Genomic DNA, 16,626 nt, shown 5'->3' on the forward strand with positions numbered 1-16,626 from the left:
TTTTAAATGGAATGAGCTGCAAACTGCCCTAAAACTCGAGTGCTGCATTCCCACTGGAGATATTAGAGCTTTATTATCTAATGTTTTTTTGTGATTGTTGCACCTGTATTTATTCATTTCTTTTGTGTTTGCGTTCTGTGAATGTTTGTTATTATCAGGTCTCTCTTGGAAAATAGATCTTAATCTCAATGAGACTGCCTGATTAAAAAAAGATTAAGTAATTGTTTATTTTTATCATGGCAATGAACTATTAACATAGAATGAAGCAGTACAAAAGCGAACACATTAACTAAGACAAGTGGCTTAACTGTCGACCAAATTCACATATTTGTGCTGTCCTGATATGAGATTTACTTTAAAAAAATAAAAATAAAAAGTTAGTTTTTCGTCTTCTCATTAGCAGGTGTATCACAAAGACTGTAAGACTGTAGAACCGGCAGTCTTTATCCGATGTATGGAACAGGCTGTTGTATTGTAATGATTAAGGACGGAAATCTCTTTCCTGCATCACCTGCTGCCTTCGAATCAGACTGGACACATAAGTATGCTGTTGATTTACTTGTTGACCCCCAATCACAAGAATTCTTAATGTGGTCTGTGAGGTAGAACTTCTGCCTTTATTTGCGTGACCGTGTTTGATTGGCTGTGGTCGTTTGTCCGTCAGTAGATCTACGCTTTCATGTGGGCAGCCGGCATATGAGTGTGTCTGTGTGTGAGCTGGACAGAGTTTGCGTGCGCAGGTTTGTGTGTGCGTTCATGTGTAAATATAATGATGAGTTATTGATTCAGCAAACTTAGATTGAAATAAACACACCATTGCACTTCATAATGAGCGCTCGTTCAGCTGTGTAAGGTGATTTTTGAGCAGATGAGTTGATGGTAAACAGATGTATCAAAGTTAGTTGTCAGGGCAGCTTTGAATACAGATTCCAAAAATAACATTATTTAATTATGAATTACTTTTTAGACAAAAATACTTTAAAAAGCATAATGACTGAAAAGGTTAACTCAGTCTTACATCAGCGCTACTATTCCTGGATCCACGATGAGCGAGGACATACATCATTAAAGTTTTTATTCCAGTCTGGAAGCCCCCGCAGCCAAGACAGGACATAACTTTGCTCTTAGCACCTTTTCAGAGTGAAAGCCTCTGATATATTCAACAAACGAATCATATCATCCCATTGTGAAAGTTCAGCTGAAGTCAGACTGATGTGTATAGTGTGTAATGAGAAATTCTGTCCATGTGATTCCTCTCTGGCCTCAGACAGACTTGTCATTATGTCCAGCCAAGGTGTGACCGACATACAAGCAGTGGAAATACTTGCACTCTTTAATGAATTATTGACAGGCAGCTGTTATCTTGCCTGTCCTGTAGGCTGACTGAGTGTAATGTATTGCTTGTTACATAGCTGTCTGTTAATTACTTTCAAAGTAAGACTTTCTCTTTCAGATGAGCTGATCAGTCTGGTTTGATGAAGATGGCACTTTAATTACAGCTCAATATAATGGTTTAATTTTTTTTTATTTTCTCACATTATTTAAAGAAGCCAGAACTAAACACACGGCCTTATTGTGAGTCCTGATTCTCTCCAAGTGCTTAAAAAATATTTCTGAACCCCGAGGCTTGCATCTCCGAGTGTACCATGTGATTGCTGATAAGCTGATAGCTTTTAGCTTTTAGTGAGTATACGTGTTCCTCTTGATTGTGCGACTTTTTAAGGTAAAGTGCTTGTGTGAAATGGGTCTTTTAGAAAGCTCTTAGACAACTTTACTCAGTAACATGAACCAACACACATCTGCTGTAAACATCTGCCTCTGTCTATCATCGTCCTGACTGACTGACTGATGTGGGGAGAAATCAGCGGTTGTATAGTCCAATCCAAAATCTCTTCTTGACCGTACTGGAAGCTTTAAGTATCTTAACATGCTTCTGCAAAATGCTGACTTTACCACTACAGTTACATCACATCACTAGGATTTAGTAACACATCATCCTATTGATTGTGTGCAGTGTAGCCTATCCAAAAGAGCTGAGATCAAGGAATGGCTTGTGTCCACATAGCATTTTTTCCCCGAGCACCAGTCTCTTTTTTTAGTTGTTCCCAATAAAGAGAGAGTTGAGAAAGAGCGCTGCACCCATCCGCCTTTATTTGTGCAGCCGCTCCGTGCACTTCTAGTTTAAAAATCTATGAACTTCTCAGAAAGGCGCCGGTGTCGTCACTGTAGCTCACTTTTAGGCAACCAGTCATATATTAGTCTTCAGCCTGGTAGCCAAGAAAAATGGAGGGAAAGTCTGTCTGTCTATCCTGAGCTTTGTGATATGTCAGACAGAAAAGAAACAAATGAAAAGAAAGAAAACTATGCTGTCATTTATGATCATGGGAACCGGGGCTCAACTCCTACGCACGCACACACACACAGACACACGGAGCAGACACCTGGCCAAATTGAAGATGGCGAAGCAGGTGAAGTGCAGGGAGTTGACGACAACTCGAGTAAAATGTAGAGAAAGTACAAAAGCATTTTCCACCTTCTTTGTCTGCAGTTGTTCCGTTACACAACTGTGGCTTGTTTGTTAGGCTAATAGCAACTTGTAAGAAACTGTCACGATACTGTTGTCATAGAAACAAAACCCATATGAAGAGTTTTTTTTTTCTCTCACCACAAAAGCTCTTTATCCAGCTCTCCCAGTGCACTGCCAGCGGTTTTCTGCCAGAAAAAAAACTCTATGTGGACACAAGCCCGAAACTGTTTCATAACAGTTACATTTTTCTTGCAGTGAGAAGGACAGCAAGGCTTGATGGACCGATTGTACTTTACAGCACTCCTGCTTAAGCTGAGGGATACATTTTTTTTAGTGGGTCCTCTCTAAGATGAGGAAATGTAACTGATGGATTCTGTGTACAATTTAGCATGTTTCTGTAGCTGTGAGAGCATTTAGAATGAATTGCCTCATTATAGTTGTGGAAGCCTATATTATGGATAAAGACACGGCTATTTGTCATTGTAGTTTAAAGCATTTTCCCTAAAGTTGTTTCACTATTCATTCCAAAACCGGGATAAACATAGACTCCACTCATTATAAGGGAATGCATTTTCAGAAAATGAGGCACGAAATAAGTAGATTAGTAGAAATGAATCTTGTTATTGGGTTGACATTTTTGAGAAACAGCTGGACATCGCTCAGCTTCTGTTTCATTTTATAAAGATTATAATATTTATTTATCTTTTAATGATGCGTCGTGTACTTTTTGTCAGCTGTTGACACTGCACTGAGAGCTTGAAGAACAGAAAACTGTAATTTGATGCATACCTGATTTTATGTCATTTTCCAGTCGAAGTGTTAGTCCCATCATTTGTGTTGCTCATATCTCCACAATGGCAACAGCAATAACCTCCAAAGCCCAGATGTCAAAAGCTGCAATGTTTCGCCTTTGTACATACTTTTTTATAAACTGCATGTTATTCAGCTAACCTTAATGACCTTTCCTCTTTCCCAGGTGACTACCCTGGTGAACACCAGCAACAAAGGGCCATCCAGTAAGAAGAAGGGGCGCTCCAAGAAGGCTCATGTCCTGGCAGTGTCTGTTGAGCAGGCTACCCAGAACTTTCTGGAAAAGGGGGAGCAGATCGCCAAAGACAGCCAGGACCTAAAGGAGGAGCTCATTGCTGCTGTGGAGGATGTTCGTAAGCAAGGTTAGCTTGTTGAATGTTCTTATGAAGATAAAACGCATGTGCTTTTAAAGTTGTTGTATTATAGTTTTGCTGATTTTGGTCAGAGAACTGCATTGTCAGTCTAGTAATTCCTCCTCAGTATTTTTTAATTTATGCTAAGAGAGCTGGCACTGTTTTGACCTGCTGCCACTTTGCTACTGACCCAGCGGGAACTTTTGCATCATTATTTAGAAAATAGCCTGCTTTCTCACCAATATTTTGTTTAGTGAAAGCATCTAAATGATATTTTTAGTGCTAAATAAACACTGAAAAAGGCATTGTTTCTGCTTAAAACAAAGAAACACATGTAATAAAATAATAACTAAATAACAATAACTATTTATTTATGCAGTTTATTCAAGCTGTGAGGGAGGAGGTTTGCTCAGAGACTCGGTGGAATAAATGCTTTCTAGAATATTACTTGACATAAGGTGAAATGGGTGAAGGAAGGTCATAACTAAACCACTTTGCAGCACATTATGTAGAGGAACAGCTCACCAGTCATCACTATTCTGTAAAGCTCTGTAGTTGCTTGGCTTTGAGCAAACCGGGTCTTCTTTGAATCTAAATTCAGAACACTCTATTTCCTAACAAGCAACACGGCTTTATGAGCTCTCAATTGAATGAGGGAAGTTAGTAATGGGCTTTAAATGTTTTATATACAGTGCAGACACACATTCAAGGAACAGTCAGTAATGTCAATGTAGTTACACCACCAACATTAGCTCACTTTATCTTAATAATAAAAAACAATATTAAATGGCTGTATACAATATGCGCGCCCAAACACAACTAATAATTATATACTGTCCACTTTAAGGTCAGATATAACCACCCACTCTTTTCCACTCACAGTTTTCTCCCTTCCCTCTTGCAGGAGAGACAATGCGCATTGCCTCGTCAGAGTTCGCCGATGACCCGTGTTCCTCTGTGAAACGTGGCACCATGGTGAGGGCCGCCCGCGCCCTGCTCTCTGCTGTCACCCGCCTGCTCATCCTCGCAGACATGGCTGACGTCATGAGGCTGCTGTCTCATCTTAAAATTGTAAGAGCGATCATCACCTTACTTTAAATCAAATGTTATATTCTTCTGCCAAAGAGAGTGTTGGTCTTTGCTTGATATGACCCTGTGGCCTCATAGAGTTATGAGGATGTGCCAGCTTATTGGTTGTGTTGTGTTAGAGTTGCAGTCAGAACTGTGAGCTGGAACACTTATTATTAACAATATTCATGTTAATATTTAACATGTTGGGAAATTACAGACTCCCCAAATCTTTCTACAAGTGCATTAGTAAGCCCTGCATTCACATTGTACTTAAAAGTGTGGTCAAATGTCACAGAAAGGACTTCCTGGTGCTGTATAATCCACAGAAGCAATGTATGCTTTTATCACAACCTCTGCACACATTAACATATAGATGAGGCATGGAGGAGTACACTGGGAACACACATCAGATTTTACAGTATTAATATCATACCGTTGTGTCCTGATGTGATTAACTACACATTCCCATCCCACTCACTCACTGTAGATTCATTTAAAGAAGGTAGGTTTCTTAGTCCTCTACTTTGCAAGTGGCTTTGAAAGAATGAGTTAATACAGGGTGTTAGAAAGAATGATATGCAATTGGTATAATCTGAAACAAACTGTGGTTGGCATACACCTTTATTCACTCACACTTTGTCCCTCTCTCACAAACACACATACACACATTCAAACATTTTTTCCAGTTTCATTCTTGAGGCCCACAGAGGAGCTTAACTCAAGCCAGTATAAGCCCTGCCATCAAAGGCCACTTAGAAGTTATCTCTCTCTCGTCTCTCTTTTCCATTACATCTTGTGTGTCGCTTTCATTAGGGATAGAAAGGAGTTTAGAGTCAGAATGTACCCGGAAACTGATGAAATGAGACCCCTTGAAATTGCACAGTTATATGGTTATTGTCTTTCACAACCTGGTTGTAATAACACAAGAGTAAAAATTCATTTTCACCCAATGCTAGTGTTTTATTATAATTTAACTTTTATGTATATTGTAACATGTATGGTTTAAAGGTCCAGTGTGTAACATTTAGGAGGTTCTCACAGCAGAAATGGAATATAATATTCATAGGTATATTTTCATTTGTGTATAATCACCTAAAGGGAGCGGGTCCTCTTCTATGGAGTCCGCCATGTTAAACAGCCATGTTTTTACAGTAGCCCAGAATGGACAAACCAAACACTGACTTTAGATTGGGCCGTTCGCCATATTTTCTCTTGCACACTTTGAACGGAAAGGTGAGGACATTGCTATCAGCCACTTCCTCTGCTAAATCCTACGCACTGGACCTTTAAGGTCTATTACTGAGTTAGACTATATAGATAAATGTATGCTAGTTCTCAGGTGCATCCATGCAGCTCTCTGAAGATTTTGTGTGTGTGTGTGACAGGTGGAGGAGGCTCTGGAGGGAGTGAAGAATGCGACCAATGAGCAGGACCTGGCCAACCGCTTCAAGGAGTTTGGGAAGGAGATGGTGAAGCTTAACTATGTGGCAGCCCGGAGACAGCAGGTAACTGGAAGCCCCCTGCATCCTGCTCTGTCTTTCTCAGAAAAAGTAAAACCACTTCTGATTTTGAGTTCTGGGTTCCCGTGAAAGAGAAAGCTCCTACAAGTGTCTACACTCTGGCTTTGTCTGTCCTGGTGATTTCTAAACGTCATTCGTGGGTTATAAATGCAAAGAAGAATACTGGTGGACAACTGGAAATGAATAGTGCAATAATGAGTTTAAGGCATTGTATGAGAACGCTAGCTGTTCAAACACAAACCAAGTTTCAACTAATCTACTGGGCAAGTGTATTGAAAACAATTATATCTGACTTGTGCAGAGAGTAGTGGTGTCATTGGTGTGATTCTGACAAAATACTCCATAATGAAATGCAGTTTAACTGCTTTGTATAACAGGCATTGTTCCTTTAAGGCTAGCTTTTATGGAGACAGACACACGCTGCCATTATGATGTAATTAAACAAGATGCAACCTTTTCCTGTAGGGGAAATTTGGTTATTTTAACAGAAAATGAACCTATTTTCAATCAGTTACTGTGCTAATAGTTGTGGGCTTATGTAGCTGAACAACAGTGACAATTCAAACTAGACATTATGACATTATCATGACGCTATGAGTGGTTTCTTTCATACGTATTGATCATTTATACTATTAGTTACAGCTCATGGGCAATAAAACATTTTAGCAAAAGATTAATGGTACTCATTATTACTGTGATCGGTTTTAGCCGAAAGGTGCAGTTAGTAATGCTTGCCAGAATTTCTTGTTTTTCAGCAGCATTTGAAATGAATTCATCACTGGAAATGAGCAAAATATCCACATGAGTGCTTATTTGGGAGGAGGATAACACATGAAAGTGTTTTTCTAACAGGGCCTACAGTGTGACAAAAAGCTTTCAGAAGATTTTTCCCACAAGTGTGACGTTGGCAAGCATCCACCCTGCTGAAATATCCCAGAGAAAAACTCTAAACTGAACCCAATTCAGCTTCCAGGGTTGCTGATATGCTGACACTGGCCTAACGTTGTGTGGTTGGAATAATACCAATTCATCAGATTTGACATGGACTTCTTTTGGACGTTTCTTGAACTGGGATCAGTTTGTTCTCTGTTCTCGGCTGTATTGTGAATTAAAGATGACATCAAAATCCCTTTTTCTGCTCTCAAAGCAATATTACACTGTTTCACCGTTGCATATATTGCATAGGATGTTTCTTAATTCCTTTATATGTTCTGGCTTTAAGGACTGACTATAAGTGGTTATTAGTGCTTACTTACTATTAATTACTAATACTAACCTTTGTCACCTTCTCAGGAACTGAAAGACCCCCAGTGTCGAGATGAGATGGCAGCCGCACGCGGGGCCCTCAAGAAAAATGCCACCATGCTGTACACGGCCTCACAGGCCTTCCTGCGCCACCCAGATGTAGCAGCCACTCGTGCCAACCGAGACTACGTGTTCAAGCAGGTTCAGGAGGCCATTGGGGGCATTTCCAGTGCTGCTCAGGCCACCTCGCCCACTGATGAGAAGCACGGCCATGCCGGCATTGGAGAGTTGGCTGCTGCCCTCAATGAATTCGATGTAAGTTGCAAGCATTCTGTTTTTCTTTCAAATACTCTTCAAGGCAATTCTCTAATGAACACACCTAGATTTCTATTGTGTCTCAGTGCTCAGAGGCAAAGGCTCCTGAATGCAGTTTTTTCCCCCCATATGACATGTGCGGTTACATTATTAGTATTATTATTATTATTATTATTATTATTATTATTATGTTTTACATAACAGTGAGAACAGTATAGCTTGGTGTACAGTAGGCTCATCAATATGATCTGACATTTCGGGGCTGAGATCTAAGACTCTCCTTTCATATTCTTTTCTGACTATAACAAAGAAACATGCATAATTCAGGTTACAGCCTATGGGGAACTTTGCCTTTAAGACATTATTCAAATCATCATTCTTTTTTTAAATTTTTTTTTTATTGTACCTCTATTGTGTGCAAGTAAACATTTCTACTGTCAGACACGTTCATTACACATTAGAAAAATCAGGAGTTCTTATCTGCACTGCTTTGTGAAGGCTGCCACTGTTGCTTTCACAATGGCACGTTTGATATTATGAGAACGTTACGTAGTTTATGTCTTTTTTGCTACCTCTGTATCTCTGACACATGCTGGCTTATGTGTGTATGGTTATATGTTGCTTTTAATCATCCACTGCTCCTCTACACTCTACTCACTACACTCTCTACATTAAGGTGTAGATTTGTAAAATTTAGAGATTTAGCATTCGACTTTACTGCCGTCTTTATTTAAATCTACAGACACAACAAGCTGGGCGTTTGCTCCCTGACATGATTCTCTGCTGCCATCTAGTGGTTTTCCATTGATGGTGAACTATTGGTTTGTTTGTTCTAAGCTGGGAGCTTTTTGCTGATCGTGTTGACAGGTTGAGGTGGTTCTGGATGATGGATCAACAATCTTGTGCCCTGCCAATTTTATTACAAACATACTCATTAAAACATGCTGTGATTGCAAATATAAGAACATGCAAATCAGCAGTACTGTGGCCACTGAGGAGCAGGCTTAAAGACCACTGTTTCACGGTAAAAGCAGTACTCTTAAAATAAACGTATCAGATTTTCTCTGGCATCATTTTCCCTTCATCTTGTGTCATGACTGATGACTACTAGTTTGTATTTGCAAATAGATTTTAGAGATTCAGCTGGCACATACAGAACAACTTTAAATGAATGCACATTTTCCTTTAAGACTCCTAACATTACAGGGGCATTACATCAGCGTACAGTGCGATTAACAGTCTACTTCCTCCTGATAAAGTTTTATGTCGGACACATGTACAGATGGCAGACAGATTAAACGAAAAACCAACATGAAGTGTTTTAGTATGGAGCTCGAGCAACAACAACAGCCTCTGTGCTACTTGCCAAGTAGGTAGACCTCTATTTGAGGGATGCACGCCATTCCTCCAAATGATATTCCCTCATTTATATGCAACCTTAATTCAATCAGGTAATCAGGTAAAGCTTTCAATACTAAATAAAATGCAAAACTACGGCTGAGAGCAAAAGCAAATTGGAAACACTTTCTTTCCTTCTTGTTGCTGTTAAGTGAGTTTGGTCATTCTGGTTTCAGTTAGTGTTTGTTGTGGTTGTTTGTTTATGCTTGTTTTATTGTTTGTCTCATATCTCATAGTGTTTTATTATGTGTTGTATCCTCTAAAAGCCTAACCGGGGACAAGGAATGCCTATTAGCTATGGCTATAAGTCTTACATACATTGCATCAGTTGCATTTTATGTAAATGTAACAATACCTCTATGTATTGTCGGTGTCAAATAAATGAATGAAATACACACATTTAAGATTGAAAGTCCTGAACAGCAGGTAGAAAGAAAAACAAGCATAACAGAAGGACATAGTGCACACTATCAGAGACAGCTACAAACATTACAAAATAGAAGATGAAGAAGAAGAAAGAAGTTTATATAATATTATTTGGTGTTATGGAGATAGTGGTGAAGAGCTTTGTCTTACATATTGGTAAAACATTTTGTACTGTTGCTCTGAAACATCTGCTTTTCTCCACATTTTTATTCAGGTTTTAACTTTAATTTGTCCCTAATGCAAGCAGCTATTGTGTTCATTTTATTATCAAGTAATGTAAATTAATGCTTTATATTATCTGCACTAAAGATTTTTTCATAGATTTGCCTGACTGAGATTTGTTTAGTGTAGTGCATGCTCCATCAATCACTACAGCCCTGAAGAATATGTTGCTAACCCACTGCACCTTTATATATATATTTATATATTTAGTGAAACACCACATTTAGTATTGTGCACTATCCCACCTAGTCTATACAGCAGAAGCAGTCTTAGCTTTTGTTGTTACAAGTGATCTTTACATTTATATAAATATTTACACATTCTACTTATATTGCTTTTTGTGCTTGATATGTGCTCGTATTTTATCCTTTTCCAGTAGTCATATGACTTGCTATACACTGCAATTCTCTTTTCCACTCTGGGATAAATAGTTGTATCTTTCTCTAAGCCACCTCATCTGAATCTGTCTGCAGAATCTGATCTGATTCTGTCTGCAGCATCTGAGTTTTGTTCCTTTATATCTCTAATGAACTGCCACAGAATCTGCCTTGCCACGTCTACAGTGATGTTGAAGAAGATATAAGATTAGAAGTTATAATTCTAAGTATTTTCACTGGAACACACCTGTTACAAGTGCTATTAGTGAAACTCACTAATTAGGGAACATACTTGGGTGTGCAGTGTTAGATACATTTTTAGATTCTACACAGTTCAGATTTTCGAGATCACAATTATATTTGAGGAATGAACCTTGACTCTTAAGATAAGATGTTGAGTTTAATTACAAACATTTTCAGGAGGCTGAGTTTGGATGTCATAGCTCTCATTGGAAACAACAGAGAAACTGTATAAAGTAATGTGCAAACTCTCAAGTACAATAACGTTGTTAAGGTAGTTAATCTCCAAGTGATACGAGATCAGCCGCAGTGAATGCTCTGATTGCATCTGTAATCTATAATTACGGACGCAAGAGGATTTTCTCATTAAAGTCTTTTTGTTTATGATGTCTTGATTGTTTTGAGATGGGTTATATAAGGCTCACATGCAGTACAATATGTTCACGAGTTCTTTATAAACCAATCATCATTTTTTATTAAATAATGTGTTTGACTGTGTGTAATGTTGTGATAAGTGTCTTTGTACACTATTAAACTATATTTAATTCTATACCCACATTTATGCATATTTTATAAGGTTGGTGATTTAGTTTGAAATCACAGTACCATACTTCCTAGACAATGCATTGTTTTCCCTTTGGCCAAAATTGTGTCTTTCCCCTTTCTGTCTCAGTTAAGTATGCAGTTACACACTACTGCTCTGTTTTTATACTAACATGAATGCAGTCAGGGTTGCTAGTTTACAGTAAGTGAGTGACCCCTTGTGGTAATGTTTGGGAATTGCAAGCAGTCTCTATTTTGACTTAATGCTGCTGCTGCTGCTGCGGGGGGAAATGTTAGAGCATTAGGGTGAAACACAGACACTGATACATAAGATGAACAACTAATGTATTAGTGCTAAAAGCTTAGATGCTTTGGGAACAACTAAATTCTAGCTTCTTCTGAACCTGCTATCCTGTTATTGTGCATGAGGCCGTGGCCTATAGTAATCACATCGACTCTGTTTTTATGTAAAACAGTACGGCTTTGAGAAAAGCAAAAGACCTGCATAATTTGATTCTATTCGGCAGACAGGCAGACAGGCAGCAGTTAAATGAGACAAATTGCCCTTTGCTTAGCCCTCTGTGCTTGCCTGAAGCTGGTGCATGTTTAATTCCTAACTTACCACAGAGACACAGACTATGGTCAGATCCTCTCAGAATAGTAATGACCTGATACTGAGCTGTGAGTCATGGCAGTAGCAGGATTGTGTGCCTGCACATGAGCTACATGTTTTAAGCACTTTTGTACATTTATACATGGTTGTGTTTGTAAGGTAAAACACATACATACAGCAGTGCATATAATTACTAATTTGGGGTGTATATGTTGTTGTTATACAGCGATACAATGGGTGCAGCTGTACACTGTTTTTCAGATAATCCCAAACTCTCTTTCTGTGTCTTTTTTTTCTCTCCTTCCACATAAACCCACGAGCACTCACATGCACGCTTGCTTTGTTTTCAGTAATGGAGTCTCTCTGGATACTGCAGAGTCGGATGATTGCGCTTATCTGTTTTGGGGTGCTGCTCCCTGTCCTGAGTCAGCTTTGATCTTTTGCTCATTCTTTGACTCTTCTGCAATGGTTGGAGGCATGGATGGCAGACCTGACCACAGCACAGAGACAGACTATCAAGAAAAAAAGGTTTTCATTTTGGAGCTTTTTTTTTTTTTGGTTTCTTTTTTTGTTTTGTTAAAAAGCTGTAGTATGTTGGTGCTCATCTTATTACTGGATATGAGCGAGTGCATATGGACAAAGTGTTCTGTCAGCCGAAGAGATTTCATCATTTTACACCGCCTATTAGTTTTGTCTTTGATTCTCTATTCTGTCACCAATGTTTCTCACAGACTCGTTTCACTCAAACATTACAGGACATTTAGTCACACAAAAATCAAAAAAATAATATACTAGACTCAGTCTCACACGTACTCAGGAATGAATAATCCTGATCTCACTGTAAACGCGTATTCCTTTTTGACTGAAGAAAAGAACACTGAGTACCTTTCATCCCTCACAATGCCAAGAATGTGCAGTCAGCTGAAAAAAGCAGACAAACAACACAGACAAACTAGTGAGAATATAGATTACCCGATATGTGGATTCTTTTCCATCTTTAATTAGGGGAAAACATCCTGAGGTCTCTCAGTCTTGGAAGGGAGATTGTTGCTTGTATGCCACTAAAATTAAAATGGCAAGGATGTAGAGCACATTCCCTCAACCGCTCTTGAACATGTACAGTCCGTGACACAAAAGGTTAGACACGATTTTTAAATGCAGGGGGCGCAAATGCGGCCTATAGCTGGAGTGAAAGGGCAACTTATGAATAAGACAAGGAAGAGGGGATGACCTCATCTATACTTTTTTTTAAATGACGCCCAGAATTAGTTTGGAATGAGTCAACTTAGGACACTGATATACAGGATCTATTAAGAGAAAAGGGAGGTCAGCATCGGTTCAAATTCACTCAATATCAGTGTCGTCTGGCATATAACACAGAGGCAACATGAACCCACCCTCCGCCTTTTACCTTAAAAGAGTTCCTCATAACATACCAGTATATTGGAAGTGTTTCTTTTCAGGATGCTGTGTACATAGGTGTTGGGAAAGTTAATATTGCAAATTTTCTGATCATTTTAGGTAACTTTAAGAGTCACTAAAATTGGACCTTAATATTAACAATGAGTATGCTGTTCAAATGTCAATGTTTTGAAGGTGATAAAACTGTGATCCACTGAAGAATGATTTGAATTGATTTAAAATTCTGTCCTAAGCAGATGTACAAGATCTGTGTACTGTTTATATACCACCTCCTATGTCAAACAAATACCACCCAGTGTCAAAAATAGGTCATATGCGTCTACCAGTAAGTCAGTTAATGATGAAGAAGTTAACATTTAGATCTGTTGTTACTTGAGCGCATAGTTGACTAGTAAAAAAGCAGCTGCTCTCTCTTTCTACACTTTTTGTTATTAGCGTTATTTTTCCAGTGCTAATTAGTTTGCGTATCATCCAAATCCATTGTCTTTTCACCTAGCACCACCCTGGGCTGATTCATTTGTTGCAATAAAAGTTGACAGTGAGGGATTCAACACAACACTCTTGAAATAGTTTTTCAGTATTGCAGACACGGTCAGGCTTTTTGTAAAGGCGGCACCGAATTTAAGGATGGCCACCTTTAAATTCGCTATGCAGGAAAAGCTCTGTCATGTTGGAATGAAAGTCTTTATTTGGGGATCTGAGCTCAGTGGGAGGACAGATGGAGTGAAGGCCCTACGGGTATGTGGGTAGCACACACAGGCATAGATTTTTAGGTCACAGCACACATACACAGTATATTTAAAGAACATTAAAAACAGCAAGAGGGAGAGTTATTATGAATTGACTGTAGCAAATGTTGAGATGTACAATCATTTTATTTTTTTAATCATGCAGGTATAAGCTGTTTATACCACAAACACAGAACCGTTTCTGAGGTCACTATCTGTGAGCATTTACATGCAGGCAGGAAACAGACAGACTGCAACTCTCTCCATCTAACCTTGCTTATGCCATGCTTATTTTAATATGCAAAAAATCTCTCTTTGTCTCCCTGTCATTCACCTGCTTTGAGCCTCCTTATCTTTATACAGTCAAAAGCAAGAAGCACCTGATACAGCCTTTTCAAATTATGACTGTTGGTCTCTCCCACTCTCTCACACTTATTTGAAGTGTCACACACAAAGGCATCAGCTTGTGAACAGCAGCAAAGTAAGTACTTCTCATAGATACCTTTTTAAGTATATAGAAATACAAGACACGCTATGACTCAGGTAATGTAACTGAGATAGGAAAACCCTGCATTATGTCACGATCCAGCGGTTGATAGGATTAACAATAAAAAGTAGTATAAAGGAAGCAAGGAAAACAGAATTATAAGAACATATTAGATTAAATTTATCTAGTAGCAGAAATGGAATATACTAGGTATGTTTTATTGTCTTATAGTGTTGTATTAATTCGTTACCTTAGAGCCATTTATATCTACAAATGCAGCGGGTCGCCTTCCATGAAGTCTGCCATGTTGAACCACCATGTTAGACAAACCTAACACTGGCTGTAGATAGGGCCTGTCACCTTTTTCACAATTTTAATGGCCGCCGTAGTTTTTCCTACGACACAGCCCGTTCTCATTCTCGTTAAATACAGACTCGAGCAGTGTTCAGTTAGTTGCAATCTGCAACTTCACCGCTAGATGTCACTCAATCTTACACACTTCCTTTATATCAAAAGACTAAAGCAATAAATGATCTCCCTCCCTTCCAAAAGACATCAGATGACCGACCCTGGTACACCACAACTTGAGTGGGCTATTTAATAGACTTGCAGTACACAGACTAAAAGCCGCTGAATGGCCATCTGGCCCCGTATGCCGTTTTCTCAAAATCTTTAAACCCCAGTTCCCCGATGAGTGAGTGAACACTGTGGTTGTTAGGAGGGCGGTACCTGGAGAGAGACACGGGACAGAACAGAAAGAAACAAAACAACACTACGGCTGTAAACACCTGCCAGTTCAAGGATGAATTATAGAAGGTCCTCCTGTTATTCCTCTGCTGCTGCTGTCTTCGATTAGATGAGCCAAGAGAAGGAGATGGGAATGGTGTCTTTTAACATAATTGTGATTGCATCAAAATGATTGCCTCGTCCCGAGTACTCCTTCTCCTCTCTCGAACAGCAAATTAAATTTGTGTCTTTCTGAGTAGGGATAAACTATTGCCTTGTTTAAATTTGGACATTTTTTCTTATTATTATGTCGAGTTTGGCCCAGTGCTGTGTCCTTTGTGTGTCACATCTGCTTTCGTTGGATCAGTGCAAACAGGTGGTCAAAGGTGTAGCTGTTCAAATACATTAGCCTCAGACTCGTACTCTGTGTTCATGCCATGGCCAGCAGATGGCAGTGTTTAATTACTTTCATCACTTGTCCATCCTTTCCCTCTCTTTATTCCCCACCCTCTCTCTCTATCTTTTCCATTTTTATCATTTTTTCCTGCAAGTCCTTAGAAACAGAGATTTTCAGGGTGGCTCATTCTCTGCTCAGAGCAAGAGAACTGCATCACCTTGTATGGTTTTGTAACATTAATGAGATGGAAGCTAACGTCTGATGCCGAGATGTTGTGATGTAGATCCTTGAATTGAGCTTTGTCAAAGAGAATTCACTATTGGAGTTGACCAGGATACAGCGCTACCAATTTGACCCCTCAGCCTAGATCAGTTGGATAGTAATGCTTCCCTGTCTTCCACATGCCCGCAAAGAGAGAACAACACACCTTCCCTACCCGAGTCCTGTTGTCATCACAGCTCTTGTATACCTGCAACTATGTGTCATAAAAACACAGTGAATAGTGCTCAGTTGATGTGTATGTACTATACACACACACATGGTCACGCACACATGCGAGCACAGTCGCACACAAAAACAGATTTCATTCACACACAGTGCAGACATGCATACACCAGCAGAGCATAGCTTTGAGCCTGCGGCAGAGATCCAAGTCGCACTGGATCATTTTACCATGTTTTTTTTTTTTATTTCCATCTGCTTGTCCTCTACCTCTTTCTTCTTTTTTAGGGGAGTTATTTACACAGCATCTCTCTCACTCCCCCTCACCTCTCTGTCGTCTTCTCCCGTCCTCTTTCCTCCCTCTCTCTCCCTTTCTCTCTTTTGTTCTCATTGTCTGTTGTGTCTTGAACCAACAGAGTGTTTGAAATGCTAGTGTGCTTACATGCACACTCTAATTTGGTAGCAGCATTGTATTTTCATGCAAAACTCTCTCTCTATATATTGCAGGGCCTGTAGTCACACAGCTCAAGCATATGCCCGTCCTCACTTTGCATACATTATAGGCTAACTATAACCGGATTTGCTTGCTAACTCAGGGACACCAATCCAGTCCTTTGAATCTCACTGTGGCAAGCGTTGCTTCCAAGTGTAAGTCGCTTGCCGAATGCTGCATACGTCCATCTGTGCAGGGACAAGTAATTGACCATGTTAATGTTTATGGCACGACACACTGAGACACTCTTTGAATAACAGCTATTGTGGTAT

General features: G+C 39.3%; 1 protein-coding gene across 2 annotated transcripts in view; it reads left to right on the forward strand.

Annotated features, from left to right (window-relative positions):
- Positions 1–16,626, forward strand: part of ctnna2 (catenin (cadherin-associated protein), alpha 2) — a 291,364-nt gene that overhangs the window by 48,447 nt on the left and 226,291 nt on the right. For both annotated transcript variants that reach the window (XM_035659486.1, XM_035659487.1), the window contains exons 3-6: positions 3,504–3,699; positions 4,595–4,761; positions 6,147–6,266; positions 7,575–7,841. In XM_035659486.1, coding sequence (XP_035515379.1) covers positions 3,504–3,699; positions 4,595–4,761; positions 6,147–6,266; positions 7,575–7,841 — 750 coding nt within the window. The remainder of the gene's footprint in view (positions 1–3,503; positions 3,700–4,594; positions 4,762–6,146; positions 6,267–7,574; positions 7,842–16,626) is intronic.

Source organism: Morone saxatilis, unplaced genomic scaffold, assembly GCF_004916995.1.
Source record: "Morone saxatilis isolate NCDOM2014 unplaced genomic scaffold, NCSU_SB_2.0 Contig17, whole genome shotgun sequence".
Taxonomy (NCBI): Eukaryota; Metazoa; Chordata; class Actinopteri; family Moronidae; genus Morone; species Morone saxatilis.